We start from the raw sequence: 15453 nt of genomic DNA on the forward strand, positions 1-15453 counted from the left end.
CGCTTGGGCCCCGCCGCACAGACAGAGGACGCCGCAGGCGGCCGAGTCGGGCCTCTCGGAGCCACGGGGCCCCGGTGGGCGGGCGGAGAGCCGAAGATGGCGGTATGGCCGGGCCCGGAGCGGCCGTGAAGGGCCCCGGCGCTGCGCGCTCGGCTGGGCCCGCGCCGCTAGAGCGGCGCCTGGGCCCGCGCACGGCCTCCTCCCCGCCCGCCGCGCCCCGCCCCGCGCCCGCCCCTCCCCGGGCCGCGGCCGTGCCCCGCGTCGCGCTCCCCCGGGATGGCCCGAGCGCCTCGGCGCTGCCTCACCGAGCTCACGGCGGAGCGGCGGCGGCGGCCGCGCTCGAGGGGCGCGCGGCGGCGGCGGCGCGGCGCGTGAGGGGCCGCCTCGGGCCGAGCGGGCGCCGCCAACATGTCGGATACCAAGGTAAAAGTTGCCGTCCGGGTCCGGCCCATGAACCGACGAGGTGAGGATCTTTCCGCTTGTTTCTATGGGGGGTTTGGCCAAGGGCGGGGGCAACTTTGGAAACTATGGGGCCGGGGGGCTGCGGGGCTGCGGGGCTGGGCGGCCAGTGCGCCGCCGAGGCCGGAGAGCCGGGCGGAGGCGGCGCCCGCACCGGCCGTGCAGACCCCGGCTCCGGGTGTCCGGCTCGGCCGCCTCGCGGGAGAGCCCGCGCCGGCGGGATGCTCGGCTTTGCAACGTTTGTGTTCCCTTTGCTTTCAGAACTGGAACTGAACACCAAGTGTGTGGTGGAGATGGAAGGGAATCAAACGGTCCTGCACCCTCCTCCTTCCAACACCAAACAGGGAGAAAGGTAACGCGGGCGCACAGAGGGCGGGAGGAGGATCCGGCACTGCTGTCTCCAAGTTTGAGCCAGGAAAATGGGAGTGCTCTCTCCTATTGTTAGGCGGAACGGCTTCAAGTTAGTCGCACACTCTTCTCTGAAGCTGTTGCAAGTCCAAGTTCCTCTCCTCCCTCTGGACCCCCTCCCATCGTGAGCGGCATCGGGCCACGCACCCTGGCCAGCAGTGTCTCCGGCAGTCGTCAGCGCACCCAAACACACAGGGACCAGATGGGTGGGACCCTAGAGCAGATTAGTCCAATAGCCACATTTTACAGATCAGAAGACTGAGGCCTTAGTGGGCAAGTGACGACCCCACAGCCTTGTTTTTCGCGGAACCCACTGCCCCAGGTTCTTTGCACCGCTATACTGCTTGCTTCGTTTGGCAGACTTGTTTAGGGACTTTGTGTGTAAAGTGAGAGAGGACCCCACAATAAAGCATAAAACAGTCTTGTAAGATGCAGGCTCAGGCCTGGACCATTTAAAAAAAAATTTTTTTTTTTTGGTGGTGGTTCTGGGTTAAGATAATGCTTGAATGTAATATGCGAATTTTGATTTTCAAGGAGACAAAAGTAGTGTCCGAGCTGTGTAGACACTGGGGGCATGTTTAAAAGGGGGTTGCATTTACTAGATGGCAACATATTTGCATTTGAAAAGTTGTAACTGTTGGATCCTTATTAATTCTGCTCTGTTCCACCCAGCAGTATGGGAAAATGCCCTAAAATAATTTGAATATTTGGCATTTTTCTGGTAAGCCCCTGAGAATAAAACGGCTGGAATTCATTCAGTATAGCAATGCACTAGCTTATAAAAAATAGGAAAGAAAAAAACAGGAGATTTGGCAAAATTAATTCTTCTGGGACACGAGTATTAGGTTGTGTTTCTATAAGTCACCTGTTGACTGATGAGCTATAATTTAGTGATTTTTGCTCTTCAAAGATTTTCAATGGAGACTCTGAATCAGGGTTTGTTACTTTATTGCTAAAGACGGGACAACTGCCTCCTAAATTTGGAGGAAGAAATTATCAGGATGTAAGATTTTTTTTTTTTAACTGAGGCTAGCAATTTTTGCAAACTTTTTGCTATCTTGAGCATTTTGTTATAGTGATAGTAACTAGCTAAGTTATATAGTTAATATTTAAAATATTGTGTTAAATACTTTTCAATATTGGATGTATCCATATCCTTGGGTAATATTTTTAGATACATTTTAAATACAGTATTTTAGATACATGTATAGCAGTGTAGTTGTATATCTCATGGGTAGTAAGTGAACTCATTGACCATGTTAAAGTAGCTACAGGTTAAATTAGATAGCCAAATGTTTTTCCCACAGACTGGATATTTTCATGTTTCAGGAAAAAAATTCCGTGGGGTCAGATTCTTCAAAGCAGTCTGGGAAACAGGTAGAATATTCTAACTCCTGTTATGTAGCTGCTGCCTCTCTTTTCCTTGCTGGTTTGGCACCTGTTCCTTGTCACTCCTAACCATGAGGAATGCTACTGTTAGCTACTATTTAATGAAATGAAGCGTTGTCATGTGTGGGGAGAAACAGATTTAATTTTGTGGGATTTGGATAGAAATATAACTGTAGTTGGTTAGAAATGCTAAATAATCAGTTGATGATTTTTTGAGCTGCCACTGCCATTATTAATCAGGATTTTTTAAAGGAGAAATGTGTAGGATGCTTTTGGGATTTATCCATCTGCTTGCTTATTGGAATAGCCCCTTCTCTGAAGCTACAAGAATAGCATTGAAATATGGGTGTTAACTTGTTCTGTCTTGACAGAGCTGATTCTTTGAGTGGTAGATGGGCCCTTTCTGTGGGGTCCTGTCTGAGTACAAGTCATTTAGGTTACAGACCAACTGAGAGGGGTCAATGGAACAGTGTTGCTTGTAGGTTAGGATTACTCTCTTGCAAGGATGGAGACACCAAGTGTATTTTGATTTTCATTATGCAGCTTGGTTTCATGTTTCTCCACCAGGTTTTCCCTTAAAGCAACAGTGCATTTAAAAATAGAAACAATTCCTCTCTTGGGCTCTGGGTTGATTAATTGAGACAGTGCACCATGTTATGTTTACAGTTTAGTTCTATCATTTGTTTTGGGATATAGCTCAGGGAAAGGCAAGAACATTATTTGTCTTACCTAGAAGTCCAAGGTTGGAGGTATAAGAAGTCCTTAAATTTATATTGGAAATCCTGTATCAAATTGAGAGGTACTGTCTTCCTGAAAATTGTAAGAAATTATTAATGTATTAACTGTGAATAGAAATTTTAAGTTACTTGGTGAAAACTTTCAGTCCTATCAGTAAAACAAGTGAGTGTGCATTGATCTCCAGGAGAATAAACAGACAGGCTTAGCTCTCATAATTTTCCCCCTTTATGGAATCAAAGCCAAGACTACATGGTGAGGACTAAAAGATCGCAGGGCTTCTGAGCTTAAATGTTTGTTTTGGTCCTGATATTCTAAGATTATAATACACTACAGAGGTCCAGATTAATAGTTGATGCGTACATCATTACTGTTTTGAAACATTAAGACATACATGAATTTGTTTCTTAAAATACAGTTGTATTACTATGCAGGGGACATTTCAAAGTTCAGATCATACTTGGATCCAAATATAACTACAGGCCCAGTACTGTGTGGGCCTATGTCAGAGGATCTCACCTTTGAAAGATGTGGGAAGAGGGAGAAAAATCATGAAGATGCAATGTGGTAGATTATTTAGACTATACTTTTGCCATTCCATGTACCATATTATTTGGAAATTATCTGTTTCTTTTTCTGTCTCTTCTTTGAGGCTGTGAGCTCCCTGAAGACAAGTATCTTGTCCTACTTACCTTTGTGTCCCATGGTCCTGAGCAGCCCCTGGCTCAAAGCAGGTGCTCAGCAAACGTCTGTACCACTTAAGTTCCTTGTGTGATGGAGCACTGAGGAGGGGCTCTGGAAGTGACTCAGAGTTCTGGCACCCTGCAAAGACAGGTGGCATTTAGGCTGGTCTTGTGGGTGCTAATCGTGTACGATCACTTTTGCAAGAACAGGAGAAAGTCTTTGTCAAAGAAAGTGAGAGCATATCTGCCAGAAATTACTTCTGGGTGATTGTGTGTGCATGTGTGTGTGCATGCATGCACACACATTGTGGAATAGGATGCAGAAGCAAGGTAGTTCAGGAGCGGGGAAGAGAATAAGAACCCTTAATTGGCCGTGTAGGGAAGAGTTTTAAAAATCCAAGTGTGAAGAGAGATGGCGAAAAGTCCTCTCACCCCTGCTGTTGCTCCCGCTCTTCCCAAACCCTTCCCTCTCAGAAAAAAGATAACCACAGTCATTAATTTCTCATGCATATTTCAGACACACACACTTACATGTTAGCTATGTATTTCAACAAATATTTTTTCTGTCTTTAAATACCAGTATATTAAGACTAATTTATTCTTTTTTACACCCAGTACGGATGATAGTAGTCATTTTAAAAATATGTATGGGTGGCCAATGAATCTGATCTTTATAACTTTTTGGAAGGGAAGCCTTACCATGGAGAGAGTATAAGTGGAACTTGCTTTCCACAGAAGTTTTTGTTCTTGATTATTTTATTCAAGTGAATTGTAGGTTAAACATCCAAAGCAATGTGTATATAACTTGGCTAAATTAAAAGGAAAAATTGGGGTAAATTTGGGTTCTTAGAAAAAGAACATCAAAGTTTTAACTTCTTGCCCATATTTTCCGTACTGCAAGGTGTGCAGCATACCTTGTAAGTTTATGCCAGGGTGGGGGGAGGTCAGTGGAAGAAGGCTATGTCTTGATCAACTGCATGTATATTTTTTAGTTTATGCATGGTATGTTGCAAGTTTTTATGTATGGTATGTTGCAAGTTTTCCACTCTGGCTTCCTCTGCCACTCCAAAGTGCTTCCAGGATGGGTCCTTCTGCTTAAGTGTCTCTATAGATCAGAAATTTAAATATTAGTGAAAGTCATACAAAATTTAAAAGATCACCTAAGAAGCATACCATTCCATATTATACAATTATTTGGATGACTTTGAATTCTGTTCTGTTTTCTGTGTTGTTATCTTTTCTCTGGCTCAGCTATTACAGAGTTGATTGTAAGAAAGTGAAGAGTATTTAGATTTCACGGACAAAGGGGTGAACATCGTTCATGTTTGATATTGGTGGGATTTTAAAGAACATCAAAATGGAGTATTTTCCTTAGCTGTCAACACTTTTTTGTTTCTTTGTTTTACAGTAAAAGTAGATTGAGTCTTGGCTGGGTGGTTCAGTTGGTTGGAGTGTCGTCCCTTACACCGAAAGGTTGTGGGTTAGTATCCCGGTCAGGGCACATACAGGAAGGAGGCAACTGATTGATGTTTCTGTCTCACACCAATGTCTGTCTGTCTGTCTCCTTCTTTCTCCCCCCCACCCCCCACCTTCCTCTCTCTCTAAAAATCAATAAAGACATATCCTTGGGTGAGGATTAAAAAATAATAAAAACAAAATAAAGGTAGATTGAAATCTCTTTTAAAAACAAGACTAAAAGAGATTATAATGCAGTGTAGGTTAATGATTTTAACGTTATTTTGTTCATAGTCCACAGTTAAAAATACATTTTATATTATGAACTGTGTATGTATGTGTATGAAGGTTTATGAAAAATTTGCAAGTGCTGGGTCTCTGTTATTTTCTATCCCTTCCTGTTTTAATTCACTTTAGAAATGATGATTGTGACTTATTGAATTAATTTCACAATCCACTAACAGGTCTCAAATTTATAATTTAAAAAATGCAAGTTTAGAGGGTAAGAGGTTGGATTCTGTATCAGTAGGCTTACAGTTGTGAGTATGTAAAACAGTTTATTCTTGTATTATTATTTATTAATTATTATATTATTTTCTATATGAACAACTGTAAACCTACTTTTGCTCCACCTTGTATATTTAAATAAGTGTACATACTTTAAAGTGCAAAGTAGTTCTATAATTTATAAAGTCTATGATAAAAAAATAAATTCTCCTCTTCATTTCTTTTCCCAGAGGGAACCATATATAGCAATTTTAGCTTATCCTTTTGGAATTTCCCTCCATACTTCTGAGTAATGTGCTGGTAGTGCTGGTTGTTTTGTTTTGTTTTTTAATCCTCACCCAAGCATATATTTTATTGATTTTTAGAGAGAGGGGGGAAGGAGTGTGTGTGTGTGTGTGTGTGTGAGAGAGAGAGAGAGAGAGAGAGAGAGGGAGAGAGATTGGGGGCAGGGGGAGAGCTGTGAGAGAAAAATATTAATTGATTGCCTCCCATATGTGTCCCCACTGGGGATCAAACCCAGTGTGTGCCCTGACCAGGGTATGCGCCCTGACTGGGAATTGAACCCACAGCCTTTTGGTGTAAGGGACGGTGCTCCAGCTAATTGAGGCACCAGCCAGGGCTGGTAGTGCTAGTTTTTGATTTGCTCTCTTTGTTCTCTTTTTGTGTCCTATTCCCAGCCCACCCCAAATTCTTTCCAGTCCCCATTTTCTCAATATAGTTATATAGTAATTTTTCTCATATCAATAGTGTTTACATTATTTATATGACCAAATATAACACTGTTTATAGTTGAACCATATACTTTTTATGCTCCCTTTTCCTGTCATATAGAAATTTTTGTGTTCCTTGGAGTTAACACTTAAGTCTGTTTTTTCCTTTTATTTAATTTATTGCTTTATCTATGTGCTTATTTTGAATTCAACATTTACATGATCTGCCCCTTGCCTAAGTCTCATTTCAAGACATTCAAACATATCAAGCACTCTATTGATTTCATTTTCTTAGAGACATTCCTTCTTGACCCTTCCAATATGCTCCTTTATGAACTGGCGGCCTTCTCGGCCTGGTTTAGCCCCCATCCAGAGGTTTCCGTCACATCATCCTGAGGATTCCTTTTACCTGTCTGTGTGTGAGGATTCCTTTTACCTGTGGAATATCTTGTTGTTCTGTTTCCCTTTTCTTTCTTGGTTTACAGCCTCAATTTTGTAGAGTACATCCTTTCGTACTTTCCTGAGAAAGGGTGCTTGGGAGGTAAAGTGTTTTTGAAACCATGAAGATATATTTGTTCTGCCCACCTACCTCATCAGTATTTTGGATGGCTATCAAATTAAAGATATTGGTTGGCCTAGTATCTTTTATCTGCCTGTGTTTCTGTTGAAAAGTCCAAAGCTATTTGGATTTCTAATCCTTAGTATGTAATCTGGATTTTCCCTCTTTGAAATGGTGTGGAATATTCTCCCCTCCCCAACTTTTTTTGTGAAAATAGTGGACTGTTTTGACCTGGAAACTCATGTTCTTAAGTTCTAAAAAAAATTCTCAAATTAATTCAACATATTCTCTTCTTTATTCGTTCTGTTTGGTTTATTCCACTGGAACACTTATTTGGATGTGGAATTAGTTCCCTGAATTTGTCATCTAATTACTTATTTTTCCTTCTACTTTTCACCTCTTGTTTTCCTTTCTACCTTCTGTAAGATTTCCTCCACTTTATATTTCAATCCTCATATTTAATTTTTATTTTCTGCAACCATGTTTTTAATTTTGAAGAGCTCCTTTTTTGGTCCCTGTTTTTTTGTTTTTTGTTTTTTTTTTTTTTTAATAGCATCCTATTCTAGTTTCCTGGTTACGGCATTTTTGCCCTCTTTCTGAGGACATTAATGATAGATTCCTCTATGCTGTCTGCTTTCTCCCCCCCCCCCCCGCCCCATAATGCATTGTTTTGTTTGTGTTGGCCTCTGTCTTTAATGTTAAGGACCTATCTCAGGTGTAGACTCTGAGCTTTCTTCCGGGTAAAGACTATATATGATTTATTTGTCTTCTCAGTGACTAGGTTCAAGGATGCCCAGCACACAGAAAGCATTTTGTAAATGTTCTTTGCTATTTAAGAAAAAATTATTACTGTTGTTAGAAGCTTCTATCAAATCCCCTTTTTATTTAACTTCCCACAATAAAAATAAAAATAATGATTCTCTTAGCATATATAAATGCTAGAATTGAAGGTGATGACTGCCCCCAGACAACTCTCAAATTACCCTCATTCATGAAGGTAATTAGTCGTAGTCAGGACAGAAAGTTGGACAATTTTGAAAAAAATCCTATTTCTGTATCACTACTGCACATATTTTAGTTCAGAAATTTTTAAAAGTCACCTTTAATTTAAAAATGTATGAACACGTTGGGCTGGGAAAATTTTTCAAAATGATACCATACTTGCTGGTTTATCATCTTACCACTTAATTTGGCTGCTTCTGGCAAAATTTAGATAGAGGTAAGTGTGTAACTTAGATTGTCTCTAATTTTCAGTAAAATTATACATGGCATGTACTCATATTTTAAAGAAATTTACAGGATCAAGTTTTCCCCAAATAATAGGCTTTTTGAAGACATCAAGGTTTCTCAGAGTTATTCAACCATAGTTACCTTTTCTTAAATCTTCCTGGGAGCTAAAGCAGAGACTGTGTTAATGCAGTTATTCAGTAGAATTTAGATGAGTTTGGAGAACATTACCTAGGAAGGAAACAGAATAGCAGAGACACCATACAGAGACACTCAGGAGGATGATTTTGTATGTTGACAATGGAAGAAATTAAATTTATTACCAACAGAGCTGTCAAGAAAGCTAAAATTTATATGAAAATGTGTTAAAACAATCAAGTGTTGATTTAGGTGGGATCTTTTCAAAGAAGATCACACTACAAAGTATTTCTGGGAATTTAGACTTTCAAATGTAGGAAGAAAATGTGAGAAACACATAGTTACTGGATTTTTTTTGGCATTGTACTACCCAAACTATGTGGAAACTAAATAAACACAGGAAAAATAAGTCAAATTTTCACATCTCTAAAATTTTATTTGATAAAATGCATAATCCTTATATTTGCTTGTAGGATCTAAGTTTAAAAAAGTAGAGAGGAGAAATTCTTTTCAGTATTAGGAGGGCACCCAGTCTAAGCCTTATCATTTGTTTGAATTCAGGCTTATTTCATGTTACTATGAGGTGAAAAATTCAGTGAATCATTGATAAAGTAGGGAACTATTTTATTAAATGTTCTTGGAATCTACTTTTCACATCAAAACACAACAGTATTTTTTTAAAAAATTGCTTCCTTAGATACTCTAATATACAGGGTCTGGTGCAAATAATGCCCCTTTTTATTACAAAATCATAATCATGTAATTCTGTAACATAACAATATCACATGCAGACACACCATATGACATTTTAGGTCAAGTGTTGAAATTGCTGTCCATCTCGTGCGAGACATTCATGTCCCCTACCAAGCAAACTCAAGCCTTACTTCTGCCAGACACGATATTTTTGCACACATAGCTATAAGAAGCATGGCAGATATAAAAGGGGGGAAAGTCACTGTTCAGCCAAGGTTAACAAATAAGCTATTCCTATTTTCCCTCTATTTTCATATTCTCATTGTTCATATAATACAAATATTTGCAATTACAAGTTTGTCTTGCTCTTCTCCCATTTATGTTTTGTCATCCAGCATCGTTTTCACAACTATACAGTGGTGAGCAAAATTAGGTTTACAATTGTTGATTTGGAAAATAATACCCTACTTAATAAATACAAGGGTAAACTCTGTTTTGTGTACTCACAACTGTAAATCTCTTTTTGCCCACTCCTGTCATTTAAAATTTTTAAAAAAATTCTCACCCAGGGGTATGTTTATTGAGGTTAGATAGGAAGGGAGGGAGAGAGGAAGGGAGTAGGAGGAGAGAGAAACTTTGATGTGAGAGGGAAACATCGATCAGTTGCCTCCTTTGCGCGCCCTGACTGGGGATCGAATTCATAACCTAGGTATGTGCTCTGATGGCAAACTGAACCCACAGCTTTTGGTGCATGGGACGATGCTCCAACCAACAGTGCCACCTGGCCAGGGCCCATCCCCGTAATTTTAATAATTGAATAGTCTCTTGAGTTTTGTAATTTTTAGCCATTTCTATATTTTTGGATCTTGAGGTTGTTTCTTTTAATGATTATAATAACTGAGAGCAACCTTATGAAACTTTTAAATAATCCTTCGCTAATTGAAAGACATTTCTTCTCAAACAAGCCTGTCAATATAAAAATATATCTTTGAAATTTTATGACAACATAAACTATTCTCTTTCATTATAATGGGGTTGAACGTTGATAATTTTCAGATATAGGTACGAAATAGGTCATGGAAAAATTATTCTGTATTGGCAGTAACAAGAGCAGTGATTTCCTCACTTGAGTGTGCATGGAGTCATCATCTGGAGAGCCCCACTCCAAAAGCTTCTATCCAGTAGGTCTGGTGTGTCACTTGAGAATTTGCATTTCTAACAAATTCCCGGGTGATGCTGTTAGCTCAGGACCAAGCTTTGAGCACCACTGGTCTAGGTCAGCACTGTCCAGTAGAAGTTTCTGTGATTATGGAAATGTTCTGTGTATTTGCTGTCCACTGTGGTAACCACTAACCATATGTGAGTATCGAGCACTTGAAATGTGGCTAGTGTGAAGCAGAATTTTACATTTTGTTTAATTTTCATTAATTTAAATAGCTACAAAGGGCAGGTGGCCACTGCATTAGACAGCATTGGCCCAGCGATGGTTTTCAACCACAATTGGACATTAGAATTACCGAGGGTGCTTTAAAAACAGGCGCCTCAGTCCCGCCCCCAGAGATTCTGGCTCAATTAGGCTGCAGCGCAACTTGGACGTGGGGATTTTTAAACACTTCTCAGGTGTCCCAGTTACTGTTGTTGCTTAGCAAATCACCCCAAAACTTAGTGGTCCAAAGCAACTATTTTCTTATGCCCATGGATTCTGTGGGTCAGGAATTTGGACAAAGTAGGTATGACATGTCTCTACTCTGCAATGTCTGGGACCCCATCTGTGAAGACTAGGAGCCTGGGGATGTAGTCATCTGAAGGCTTGAACAGGTGAATGTCCAGGTGACTAACTCACATGGTTGGCACCTGATTTCCCTGTGTAGTCAGGGTGGAAAACCACTGGTCTAGTGTAATAAACCAGGTTTTAAAGCCTACTTGCTCAAGTTGTCCTTTGGTTTATTTTACCATTTTGATTGTGATCATATATGCACATCCTTAAAACCATTAACTTTCTCAAAATTAATGTCTGAAAGCCTCATAAACGCAGCCTAAATATTTACCTAATTAAGGAAATTTGTGGAATTTTGACAGGGTCTTCCTGTGCCAAGGGTGTGTATCCATGTGAAAGTAAACCCAGAAAGCTAAATAAACTCTCCCCCATATTTAAAAAAAGCCTGCTACTCATAGCCAGGTGTATTTAATCATATTGCCTCTCCGTATTTGTTTGTATAATACTTGAATTTCAGCAGAGGGGAAAGGAATTATCTAAATGGTCTAGGTGCAGGGAACTTGTCCATCCCTTCACCTGTACTGACTTCTTGGGAAATACAGGGTCTTCAGCTTTCCAGTGGCCTGTGGACCACAGTTCCTTGCCTCAGGTCCTTTAACTGTGCGGTGATACCAACCTCAGTTTCTGTTCCCCACATGTGTAGAGGATCAGCATAGCATGATGAATGGGTGCAAGAATAGGTACCTCCTGGTTCTGCCCCTAACTTGGTCTGTATCCTTCAGCTAGCCATAATCCTTTTCCATCTGAGTTTTTTCATCTGTAAAATTGAGGGCTAGACTAGATAATCTGTTTTTTTTTTTTAAAGTTCAGATTTATCCCAACTGTACTTACATGTAAAGTCAAGTCAAATAGAGTAAGTAGTTAAATTTATAGGGGCTGAAATGGGTTGCATGGTAATTTACTTCTTCTTGTCAGAGCGTTAGGAGAGTTGAAGAGGACAGGGTCACTGTTCTCGGGAGGCTCGGCTTGCCTGCAGTAGCTGTTGAGAGAGAATTGAAGGTGTCAAGTGAAATGAGACAGCCACCAGCTCCAGATACCCACAGGGGTTATCAGCTGGCTGAAGAGCCTGGGTCCTTCACAGACATTTTGCATGCCTCCTTCCTTTACCAGGACAGCAGCTCTTGCTTGTGGCTGCAACACGTTGTGCATCATCTGATTTGGACTTTTGAAATAGTTTGCATCTTGTAAAGTTGTGTTCTTTCAGGACCTAGTGATTTTTCAAGCTGTTCTTGCAGGCATACAGCTGTTTTATGCAATAAGTATGTATATATGGGGGTGGGAAAATGGCATTTCCAGAGCTGTTAGCTTAAAGCTTACTTGGGTAGCTTGTTTCGTTTCTGAGGATTCTGTTACAACTCTACCAAACTGTGGTTAATCCCTAATATTTTCTGTTGCGCGCACACACGCCCACGTGTATGTTTCCCTCTGGTTTGTTCCTCTTACCTGTTCTTTGACAGTGGATTGGAGTCGTTGACTGTGTGGGGTCCTTCAGAGTCTGCTCTGTGGGTGTGATGAGCTTTGCTGCTGTCAGAAGAGGCATGAGGACAACCTCTCTAGTTTCCTTGAGGAAAGAAGTTTGGAGCCTTGAGGGTTTTTTTTTTCCATCTTTAAGACACAGGAAGGAAGCCTTTGAGTTAAGGGAAGCTTTTCCCTTTGCTTTAGGCCCTTTGTGTAGTCTGAGAAGACACTCCCTAGATTGTTACACCCACCATGAATGACCACAAACATCCCTGTGTCTCCAGCTGGGAGCCTCAGAGGAAACTCAGAAAGGGCAAATGATGGTGAATTGCATAGGCGTTCTGTTGTGAGCACAGGGTAGATTCAAGCCAAATTTTGGAAAGGCTGTATAGAATAAACTCACATGTAGTTTGTTGATCGGATTAACAAGCCTTTAAAGATACTTAACTTTTGTGGTTTAATAAAACAAGTCCTCAGACTGCTTACTGCGTGCACAGATGCTTAGTGTGTGCACATATCTTATCCCAGCTAAGCAGAGAATGTGTTAAAGGTTTACAGCTGAACTTGTAGTTGTAACTGCCCTTTTTAAAATTGGATAACAAACTGTTAGAATGTTTTGTTTCATTTTGCCTTTTTGTTTTCTACCCTTAACTATTTCTATTTATATAGTTAATTAAAGCTTAGTAGTCACTGTAACAAATTGTAACAGGGAATGGTTACATTATTATATTGAGAAAAATCCTTAAAATTACTTGTTTCTCTTGGGTAATGTTTTAAGTAGGGAGAGGTGTGGTAGAGAAAGCTTATCAAGATAATGGTGTTAAATTTGAGCAGCCTTATTGAGTTTTAAACATCTGCTTTTTGGATCTAGAGTTACAGTACAAATAGGTAACATTATCATGGTAATGTCACTTTAAGTTTGTTTTTTTTTTTTGAAGCCTTTAAGTATTGTTGGCTTTGATAGTTAGAACTGTATTCCTCTCTTGAGGATGGTAGCTTAGTCTGCATTTTTATGATGAATTATGTGTTGGAAATAATTTTCCTAAATTGCTGGTCTAGTGTACTCCTAAGGGACTTAAGAAAAAAAAAAGTTCTCTAGGCAGGGTATTAACTAGTTTTTTCCAAAGGTGACTTCTTGCAAAAATGCCCATAGATTGGTTCATAGATTTGAGAACCAAAATTTTAAAAACCAGTAGAAATAAAAGACTGGATAAACAGAGTTTCTAGCTTCTTTTAAATGTGCTGAGAAGCACACTACACCACCACCACCACCATACCTTGATTCTGCATTTAATAAAATAAAGGACTCAACAGAACAGGAGGAAAGACATAATTAGAATTTAAACATTGCGTACATTTAGTTTTGTAAAAAATAAACTCACCACGTTGTTCATTTTCGCCTTCCCTGGGAACTTAGAGGAACAGCACTTATAGGCGCCCTCTGGGGTGGGATGTACCATCGGGGACCCGGGTGCCTGTGATGTCTAATGGGCGGGACTTCAACAATCACAGTTTCTGAGTTTCTCGGACGCCTTTGGTCCTTAAGAGACCAAAGCATGTGCTATAAGTCTTTAAAGAATTTTTTTCTTTTAACAGTTAAATAGAGTCCTGATCGGTGTGGCTCAGGGCTGGGCATGGTCCCACAAAACAAAAGGTTGCTGGTTCGATTCCCTGGTCAGGGCGCATGCCTGGGTTGTGGGCCAGGTCCCCAGTTGGGGGTGTGAGAGTGGCAGCTGATCGATGTTTCTCTCTCATATTGATGTTTTTCTCCCCTTCTCTTTCTCCCTTCTTCCCCTCTCTCTCAAAATAAATAGACAAAATATTTTTAAAAATTGAATAGAGTTCTCCTTATTTGTGTGTATAATTGAATTTGTTAAATGGCAGGGTACATCTTTGCTTTTGTAGTTTGATATATTGAAGTAACCTCACCAATCTATTTAAAAGGTAACCTAAACAAAGTTTAAACTTTTATAAAATTATTGTGAATTACCTTGTAGCTGAGCCAGAGCTTTTACTCTCAATGAAGGAAAATCTTCTCTTGCCTTTTGCAATATTTCTGTGGCCATGAGTTGGGTGTGAATAACTAGTTTTATAAAATACTATCAAGTACTGTGACAGAATGGTGCAGTAGGCAAGAGTCACTGAGTGGGCTCTGGAGGCACACTGCTCTTGTTTGAAAATGACTATGTAACTTATTAGCTGTGAAACATTGGGCAAGTCCCTTAACACTTGTGTCTTGGTTTCCTTATCTGTACAGTGGGAATAAGACAAGTACAGACATCATAGGGTTAGAGTTAGAGTTAGCATGGTGACTGGCACATAGCACACACTGAGCATGGACCATTTAATTATTTTTATTACTGTAGAACACTGAAAACTTACTTACCTGGGCTTTTTTAAAAAATGCCTAAGAAGAGTGATTAAAAAAGGAAGTCTCACAGTTCTTACTCTTAAGTGTTAAGAATTTTCTGATTATTTTTTACTTAAATGTGGACACTTTGAGACTACCTTTACAATGTCAAATCAAGTATTTCACCATGTCAGCTGACAGACATGGGACCACGGCTTTGCTGAGAAGGATGCAATGAATTTTGTCGAGAAGGAAATTCCTTCCATGACAGGTGTTCACCAGTTTCTGGTCATTTGGCAGTCATATTTTTTTAGGTGAAGAATTTTTGGCAAGAAATTGTATATGAATACCTGTTAGACGTCAACATTCCTGATAAAACTTTGCCATGGTTTTAAAAGTGTGTGTGTACAAAGAATGGGGGCTGGTGGTTGGCGGGTACCGCAGAGCTGGGGGGAAGACCTCGGTGCAGAGAGCCTGCCTGGCATTTCACCCGCTGTCGAACTATGGTACCTAACACAAGGGCGGGTTTATGGGTTGTAGGGATGGGGCTGTAGCTCCAATTCTGGAACTTCACTTCTGTGTCCTAGTTTTTGGGTGCTGCTATCCTTTGTCACCTTAGACATAGTACATTCTCAGTAAATGTTTGTTGTACTGCATTCTATTTCTAATAATGTGGTTATGAGGCTTTAGTTAGTATAGGGGATTCATAGGTGGACAGTACTGCCTAGTCATAAACCGATTGCTGAGAAAATGACTGAAGCTATTGAAACCGTGTGTTCAGTAATTTTGAGCTTCTATACTTCATTTTTTCTTCCTGAGGCAACTGACTTTATTATCCTAGTCCCCAGGTTGGTGACTCTTATTCTGTTTATTATACTGGGAACAAAAACTCAGGACCTCTCCAT

General features: G+C 40.3%; 1 protein-coding gene across 5 annotated transcripts in view; it reads left to right on the plus strand.

The window, feature by feature from the left end:
* The first annotated feature begins 227 nt into the window (after positions 1-227).
* Positions 228-15453, plus strand: part of KIF13A (kinesin family member 13A) — a 201966-nt gene continuing 186740 nt past the window's right edge. For all 5 annotated transcript variants that reach the window (XM_054591849.1, XM_054591850.1, XM_054591851.1 and 2 more), the window contains exons 1-2: positions 228-463; positions 721-811. In XM_054591849.1, coding sequence (XP_054447824.1) covers positions 409-463; positions 721-811 — 146 coding nt within the window. In that variant the 5' untranslated portion in view covers positions 228-408. The remainder of the gene's footprint in view (positions 464-720; positions 812-15453) is intronic.

Source organism: Pteronotus mesoamericanus, unplaced genomic scaffold, assembly GCF_021234165.1.
Source record: "Pteronotus mesoamericanus isolate MK-2021 breed Mesoamerican mustached bat unplaced genomic scaffold, CSHL_Meso_final scaffold_31, whole genome shotgun sequence".
Lineage (NCBI taxonomy): Eukaryota > Metazoa > Chordata > Mammalia > Chiroptera > Mormoopidae > Pteronotus > Pteronotus mesoamericanus.